The sequence below is a fragment of the Ipomoea nil genome, unplaced genomic scaffold, assembly GCF_001879475.1.
Source record: "Ipomoea nil cultivar Tokyo-kokei standard unplaced genomic scaffold, Asagao_1.1 scaffold0143, whole genome shotgun sequence".
NCBI lineage: Eukaryota > Viridiplantae > Streptophyta > Magnoliopsida > Solanales > Convolvulaceae > Ipomoea > Ipomoea nil.
This window is the reverse complement of record NW_017616571.1, coordinates 782,145-791,366: the sequence shown is the minus strand read 5'-3', so window position 1 is coordinate 791,366 and position 9,222 is coordinate 782,145. Positions and strand designations below refer to the sequence as shown.

At 32.9% G+C, this 9,222-nt stretch overlaps 1 protein-coding gene across 1 annotated transcript; it reads left to right on the top strand.

Moving 5' to 3' along the window:
• Positions 1–4,256: 4,256 nt before the first annotated feature.
• LOC109171589 (putative phytosulfokines 6) lies at positions 4,257–5,483 on the top strand. Its single transcript, XM_019320642.1, has 3 exons — positions 4,257–4,479; positions 4,553–4,629; positions 4,992–5,483. Exons 1-3 carry the CDS (start codon positions 4,383–4,385, stop codon positions 5,100–5,102), a joined length of 285 nt encoding a protein of 94 aa, XP_019176187.1. The 5' UTR covers positions 4,257–4,382; the 3' UTR covers positions 5,103–5,483.
• The last annotated feature ends 3,739 nt before the right edge of the window (positions 5,484–9,222 follow it).

The following is a 9,222-nucleotide window of genomic DNA, read 5'->3' as shown; positions in this document are numbered from 1 at the left end:
AAATGATATTCACACGTCATAACTAAAATTGGAGTTAAAATTTTACCAAAATAATATTGTATATAGTATTCAATATGCTAATTGAGTTGCAAGTAATCATGTGAGTTTTGCCTCCTTTTATTTTATTTTATTTTTAAAATTGAAAGGTTTACCATAACTACTATGGAATTAGTATAGATTAAATACTAGCAATTGTTTTTGTTTTGTTGTAACTCAAAGTTTTCACCATCAAACACCGTAACTAATCTCTTTGTTGAATTGTAGGCATTGTCGCTTGAGGTGTGAGAGATTTAATGTTTTTTCATAGCCAAAGCCAATAATCTAATATAAATTGAATCGAATTCCAGCCAAACCATCCACTGCCTTATTTTAATTTGTTCACAAAAAATATGACACACTTTCACATTCAAATATATATTATAACATACAATTATTAGTCAAGTAAAATACTATAATAATAATTAATGAGTAAAATATTATAACAAACATGAATGAATAAAATAAATTAATAAATAAATAGCCATCAGAAGCACCAGCAAGAAGTGGCCAAATAGAGAAAGCTAAGAGATTTGTCCAATATACAAAAAAGTAGCAAAAAAGCTTAGTGAGTATTCTTTAAGGAACCAAAAGGCTTAGTGGCACAATGTATGGAAGGCATCTTCAAAGCAGCAAGCCATCAAGAATTGAAAAAAATTTAATGATAGTCTTGAAAAAGAAGAACAAAATGAATCAAAAGGAATGGAGTGGAGATAGATTTGTTGCAGGCAAAGTCTCTTTTCAGAGAGATGCCTTTTTTCTGAGATAGATGATGAGGTTGCTTGGGAGTTCAGTTCCTAATGTTATTGCAGGCCTGCTGGCGCTGGATAATGGAATGGAATATAATAAAGAACCAACCAAAAGCATTTCTGTAAAACCCTTTTTCTCTTTTACCCTAATTATTGTGTTTTCCCTTAGTAATTCATACACAAAAGATTTACTGTCCTAGCTGTCAAGAGTACTTACAGCCCTTAATCTGCTCTTTTTTTTTTTTATTTTATGCGTTTTTTTTTTTTATTGAAACATGGCAGTAGTTGATATACAAGTATAACTTTTGATAAACGTTTAATTTTGACAATTGATATTGGGCAATTTATATCCTGCATCACGGCGTGCGTTCCATTGTGCGCCCAGATGCAAAACGACATCGTTTCAATTTTTTTTTTTTTTTTTTTGAAATTTCCCGCCCCAATGTTTGTTAGTTAATTTTTCTTTAAAAAAAACCCATGTTCAAAATGTACATAATGTTATACTAGAATACACATAATTGTATACATGAATGTACATAATTATATAACAAAATATACAAATTCTTTTTTAAAAGATAATACACATAATCTAACATAATACATAATAAACATAAACTTTTAACATAATACACATCAACTCTTAACATAATACACAAAAATTTTCTGATTCGGATGTACATAATTGTATAAAAAGAATGTACATAATTGTATAAAAATGTACATAATTGTATGAACAAATATACATAATCACAGCAACTTCCTACCGCGTCTTCGGAGGCGCGCGGCGCACAGTGCTACACGCGCCGTGGTGTAGGGTATAACGATTGTTGATATTGGAGTAGCTCATAAAGGCCAATAATGTTATAGAAGAGGTAAAGCCCAAGATTTGTCTCTGTAAGACTTAATAAACATTTTAAGGAAGTGAAGTTTTTAACTTTTCTTTAGATTAATCAACTGATTGATGGAATGAGGGGATTTTTATAGCCAATTAACTCATGGTACATTAACATGCATTAAGTAAAATATATATATATATATATATATATATATATATATATATATATATATATAGTCCTGAAAGGAGTGATTGAGTGAATGGAGCATGATTTTTATACTAAAAGGTCACGAGTTTAATTTTTGCCAATACTCTTTCGATTATTGAACCCATTACACGGGGTCTTTGCGGACTATACCTCAATAGTGCGGATTACACAGTACACACTGTACTCTCAGATAGTAATTGTAAGTTCTTTACTCAACCAGTTGAGAAATGGGGCGAGAGATTTTTTTTTTTTTTCAGCCAAGAAATATATCAATGGTCTCGAAAGAGGTGACCAAATAAATGGAACATAATTTTCATATCAAAACTTATTATCGCATGGGGTTTAGTCCACATCCTTATATGATTTGTGAATTATTATATAAAAATAATAGTACACATTTTTAAATAGTGATTGTGAATTTTCCTCCTAGTAAAAAAGTGCAATATTATTCTTAAAAAAAAAAAACATTTTGACATTTTAAATACTAAAGAAGTCTACAAGGGAATACATGAAAATTGTCAATGCTATAACCAGTTCCAATGCCATTTTGTATTCCAATTTGTCAGAAGTAGCACTTAGCAGACACACTATTAAATATTAATAATACTCAATTCATTTCCCAACAAAAGCAGAATAGCAATTGAATTTTTATTTTAAAAACACAAACACTTCATGAATAAGGAAACCACAAAGAAGGTTACATCAAGTTAAAGATACTTACATTGTAGTAAATAATTTTTTTTAATAACCCAGATTTTTCAGCTTAGTACGACTCTACCCAAAACGTTCCCAAATTCATAAAAAGATAAACTGAGTCTGTCTAGTTTCGGACATTAAAGTATCACACCAAACTATACTTTCCTACAAACAGTCTATCTAATTTCAGACTTCACACTAAATTGTACCCTCTTACACACAATAAAGTCCAACCCTAATCTAAAATTAAATAGGTGGAGCTCATCTCGAGGGTGGATAGTAGATAATCCACTGTTGCAATAAATAATGAGATGATTGATGAAAGAGTTTGGTACAGTAACATAAGAACTACAAAGTCATATGAAGGTGGAGTTGCCACTTAGTTTTGCTGCTGTTACCATGTGGGAATTGAACCAACTTCATGCATGTTACATTAGATTTTAATGGATGTGGTGAGTAATTAAAGATAAAATTTAATAATTAAAAGTGGTAAGATGAAAAGTACATTAGGGTATATTAAATTTTTTTGCCCAAGAGAAGAGCATAGGCTATGATGGGAAACAGTTGTTTGCATGTCCAAAAGGTTGACTTCTTGATACTGTCAGACACAATTACATATTGAGTTTTTGGAGTTCTCTATGCGATGCCTGGACCACTATACCTTTGACAATGACCTTAGCAAACCAAGCACCTATCTCTCTCTCTCTTGCAACCATCAAGATATACAATCACTATTCGAAGATGTATACTGATAAATCCTACCTTGTAACCCTAGTCAGAGAGAAATCACAAAAAGGTAAACCAGTTTAGGTTTTTCATAACTGACCAATTCAAACTAAAAAGACTAAACATCAATGCACAAGCCACTACTGAAAATTATGAAATTTCCGACCACCTGTAAGTGATCTTAAATCAAGTTGATACCAAAAAGTGGCCGAAAATAGCAACAAAGGTTTTTCCGAATATCAAAAGTGGTCGGAACAAGGCTTTCGACTTGATTTAAGATCACTTTCAGGTGGTCGGAAATTCAATAATTTCCAGGAGTGAGCACTTTAGGTTCTAAAATAGGAGCGACAGAAGCTCTCGGGATTAAAAAAAAAAACCAAAAATATTACTTCAAAAACCTATTTCCAACCTTTACTCCTACTATGTGTTCAAATTTTATTGGAAGAAAAATAAAAAGTATGGATAAAAATCATGCATGACCCCTTTATATTAAACAATCAAAGCATACTATACCATCCACATCATAAGGAATAAAGAGTTCTATTACATGAACGCCCTAATCTTACTTTCTAAATTTTACTCTCTGATAACCTGATGTGACGGGTACATATAAATAACATTTTTCATGTGAGTTCTAATAAAAGTGTCTACATTAAAATTTTTTGTATAGGTCGAAAATAAAAATTTAGAGTAAAAATGAGAATACGGATGATAAAAATGAGGGTATAGAATAGAAATAAATGTAAAATTACTCAAAACCAAAAATACTAACCTTAGCTGGCTAGGGCCTAGGGGGGTCAGATAATAATCAGTGTGTGTTGTCACATGAGCATGGAAGCATATATATATATATATATATATATATATATAATAAAGATGATGGAGAGAGGGGCCCACTATTGTGTGTCTGCAATTCTAGGGGAGTTGTCTCTCAAGTTTCATGGGGCTCAAACAAAAGCTAGGCCTGCCTTTTGCACTATTTATACAACACAATCACACATTCTCCCTCTCCATAAACCTCAACTCCCAAGTCCTATAACAACTATCTCTCTCTCTCTCTCTCTCCCTCACAAGAACACAGCCAGTCAAGAAATCTGAGTTTTACTGTCTGAAGTCTGAAGAACTGAAAACCATGAAGCAAAAGACTGTTTCCTTTGCACTTCTTCTCTTTGTTTTCCTCATCACTTCCTCACAGTTTTCTGCAGGCCGGTCCTTGGCAAACAAACAAGGTAAATCAAACATAAGATTACCTTCAACTCCTTTCTTAATCAACCCAAAAACTAAAACATACATACACTGCAGGGAAAGAAGAGGAAGTGAAGCTTGAAAATGGCACCAACAGTGAACTAATGAAGCCAGAAACCACTGATTCTCTAGAGGTATATATCTGCTGCTTCTAACCCCTCCCATTCTATCGTATCAAGCGTTTATCACTATACAAAAAGTTATAACTCGTAATAGTGAAGACATAACTCTAAGGTAAAACGCTTATCAAAAGTTATAACTTTATTTTTTGATACTTAATTTGGTCTAGCTTTGATACCAAATTGAAGGATGTGTTTCAATTCAACTAAAAGTCTAAGCTGATAATTGGATTGCACATTAATAGTTATATGCTCAACAAAATCAACTTTATAATTTGATGGCATGATGCTGAACTCGACTCTCCCAGTTCTCGCCCAACACATTCTTCTCAAATTCTTGGAATAATTACTGAGTTTTGGTTGTTTAAACTGTGCAGAAGCTTATGGGGCTAGAGAAATGTGAGACCACAGATGAAGAATGCATGAAGAGAAGGGTGGTTGCAGAGGCTCATCTGGATTACATCTACACTCAGCAACACAACCCCTAGATGATGTTTCCCCAACCAAACATTATTGTCTGGAAAAAAGACTAAATATGTAGCAGACAATTTTCATAAGAAGCTTCAGATTAATTATATATATTGTGAAATGGTTGTTTAACATTGTAAAATGTGTCAGCAATCCTTGATGTTTCTTCAGGAAAGAGCCAGCTGCAGCCAGAGTGATTATGTGTTTGGTGGTGTGGTGTTTTCTGCTTATATTTCTAGAAATAGTATTAAATACTAGCTATAGGTGCAAGGCTCTAGATATGCAGTTAGAGGTTCTTAAATTCATATATATATATATATATATATATATAGTGTGTAGGATTATCTGTAAAATGTACTAGGATTCTAATAATTAATAATAATGTGCTGTTGTGGCTGCAATGCTATGTTTCCTTGACTTGTCAGGTTAAAATTCAGTTAACTCAGTTAACGTAATACGGAGTCTTTCGAGTATAATGATTTTGTCATATTTAGTTCTAAATTTTTAAATTGATCATTCGCGATCTATCAATTTTTAAATTGTTATCATTCGTGGTCTAAGTTAATCACCTAAAGTCTTTTAACTTTCAAAATTTAATCAACCTTGGTCTTTCTAGAAGGACTATGGGTAGTTAAAATTTGATAGTCAAAGGACCATGAATGATTTATTTGGACCACAAATAGTAACAATTTGAAAGTCAAAGAACTATGAATGTTCAATTCAAAAATTTAAAACTAAATGTAGCAAAATCACTATAATCAGAATTAACTCAGTTAAAATTTTACCACTAGCTTAGTATCATCAATTTCACCACTTAGCTTAGTATCATCTTAAATTTTAATTCCAAATTTGAGAGTCATCACTACTTTTATTCTGAAGATCGGTGGAATAATTGAAGAAGTAAATTACAGGATGTATTTAAGTAACATCAACTCTCAAATGTTTGTATTAGTGCTTATGACATGTTAATAAATGTTATAGTATATAGTTTTATATTTCTTTATTTGTGTGGTTTAGATTTAATTGACCTGAGCTCTCTATTAGATAGGAGAGTTTCATGCCAAGTTATCTTTTATCTCTGATGTATTCTCATTCAGTTGTAACTGTTCAGATAATTCAACTCTCATTTGGTATCAGATAGGATTACGATCTGTTTCTCTCTCCACCCCAAAACACCACCGTCCGATCACCATGTCATCGCACTCCTCCGAGCGTACAGTGACCGTCGGTGGCTCCCCATCGCCGGCGACCGGCAACTCCCTCTCCGGTGCACACCACCACGTCTCCATGAAGCTCAACAGCCGCAATTTCCTCTTCTGGCGAACTCAGCTCGTCCCCTTTCTCCGGGGGCAAGATCTACTGGGATACGTAGACGGCTCGACGCCGTGTCCTCCACCGACGATCGCCGCTGCCTCCTCCGGTGAGTCGGGCTCCGGTGCGACAACAACCGCGGCAGTCGTTCCCAACCCCGCGTACAAGGCCTGGGTCTTGCAGGACCAGTCCATCTTATCCATCCTGATCTCCTCCATATCCGATGAAGTGCTTCACCTAGCATTCGGACGGGAGACAGCTGCGGCGGTTTGGCAGTCGATCACCTCCTCGCTTAGATCCTCCACCGAAGCTCGCTGTCTCAGCCTCTTAGGCCAATTCCAGACGTTGAGACAAGGAAATCAATCGACGGCCGATTTAATAAATGTTATAGTATATAGTTTTATATTTCTTTATTTATGTGGTTTAGATTTAATTGACATGTGCTCTCTATTAGATAGGAGAGTTTCAGGTCAAGTTATCTTTTATCTCTGATGTATTCTCATTCAGTTGTAACTGTTCAGATAATTCAACTCTCATTTGACAAAGCTAAATTTTTACCCTTTACAAATAAATAAATAAATAAATAAATAAATAAATAATTCTTGGTATGATTTGAACTCTATAGAGTCTAGACCCTACAACCGCTAATAAAGCTTGCAAATTATATTGTGGACCATAGTCGACATTGTAATGTAGGCTACTAATAAGTGTTATTTTTAATATACTGAATGCTTATTTTTAGGTAATATATTAAAAATGAACAATAGTATATTAAAATTAAATATTTAATATACTAAAAATGAATGTGTATATATCAATGGTCCACTTTACAAGGTAGATTATAATTTAAATATGGTATAATAATTATATTGATAAAGTAAAGGCTTTCAATTTATTTTGTGTTGATTAATCAATTGAGTTGTGAGGCGAAATCTAACTTAGTATCATCCATCTTATTTCTAGGAGAAGAAACCTGGAAATAGCTATATGCTGCAACTTTCATGCATATATACTATATTTTATCAGTGGTTTGACAAAATTTAATGCTTGTGGGTTAATGCACTGAGCTTCGAGCTAGGATGGCCTCAGGGTGGGTGGGTGGGCAGGTGGGTGAGGGGAGTTAGGAAGGTATAAGGTTTGTACTGAAATGTGTGTACACCGATGTGCACAATACGATAAATTCATTTTTTTTTTTAATGGGATTCAAATTCTCATATTATTTTTCAACTAAGTTGAAAAGGTATAGAAGATGGTGATAAGTAAAAGAAGATGATAATGAATGTAATCATAGTAATGAATAAATATGTAAATAATGGTGAGAATATAGTTATAGTGATATATAGCCAAATAGATTATAGATGATTATGTTTTTCATTTAGAAAATAGTTTTAATAGTTTTCCAGTTTTTTAGAAAGCTGGAAAAAATTGTGTTAGTAAACATGTATTTTGTTTTCTGTTCTCCAATTCTCCAATTTTTTGGAAAACTGAAGAAATTTTATAGTTAGTAAACGAGCCCATAAGGTCTGCCAAACCCGAGTGCAAGAGTAAGTTGAGAAAGTACAACGTTTGCACCCAAACCAGGGGATAAGGCGATAAACAAAGAGTTTTGGTGGAGAAGTAAATCGAAAAATATGTCTTAACTTAATAACCACAACGTTATAAGTTCGACTCCCAGCAGCAAGAGTGTCCTATTACTATAACTATTATTATTATTATTATTATTATTATTATTATTATTATTATAAATTCTAAACGACCAAATTCAAATTTTGCTTTTGAAGTTTTATATAAGATGCTATAAATAAACCCTAGAATTACATAACAAAAGCAATAAAATAGATAAGAAAGTTTTGAGAAAATATATTTGATCGAGGTTGGACTACTAATTGATGTTCTATGTTGAGAGTAGAAGAAGAAGACACGCTATAATCAAAAGAGAGTGGTCAAACATCAATTTTATGCGGCACAAGTGTCAAATAGACCCATCTACTACTGTGAAGTGCTCAATTCCCACCACGAACTAAATTAAGTGTCAAATAGGCCCATCTACCAGCTAAATTTGTTCGATTGACATTTTTACAGGTTGCTAGCAGGTTGCCTATCTAATTATTAAAAATAAATAAATAAATAAATAAATAAATAAATAAATAAATAGAATAAAAAATTTTTAAAAAATAATAAAAAAAAAAAAGAATACCAGCCACCGGCGGCTGCCCTTTCACGGACAGCCGGTGGCTGATATTTTTTTTTTAATTTTATTTATTTATTTATTTTTAATAATTAAATAGGCAACCTGCTAGCAACATGGAAAAAATGTCAATTGAACAAATTTAGCTAGTAGATGGGCCTATTTGACACTTAATTTAGTTCGTGGTGGGAATTGAACACTTCACAATAATAGATGGGTCTATGTTAAAAAAGAGAGATAATTTTGTCTCAAAGTTATTTTTTTATCCTCCTAAAATCTATGGAATTGAAATACCAAGGAGGGCATGAAATTTTAATTCCTTGAAAATGAGAAAATTTTAATTCTGTGAAATTGTAATTCCTTCCCACCAAACCAATGAATTTACTTGCCTTTGAAATTATGTAGAAATTAAGTGGGAATAGCATTATAATTCCATCCAACCAAACGCGACGTTAAATGGTTAACTTTATTTTATAAAATTGGTCAAACCCATGTAGAATGGAATATGGGAAGTACTATGTATTAATGATGACTGCCTACTTCCCAACCTAAAGTGGATCTAAATTTGCATGAGGCAAGCAATATATTGCAGAGAACTAAAACCTAAGCAACCAGATTGCTGGTATGGAATTATGGCAATT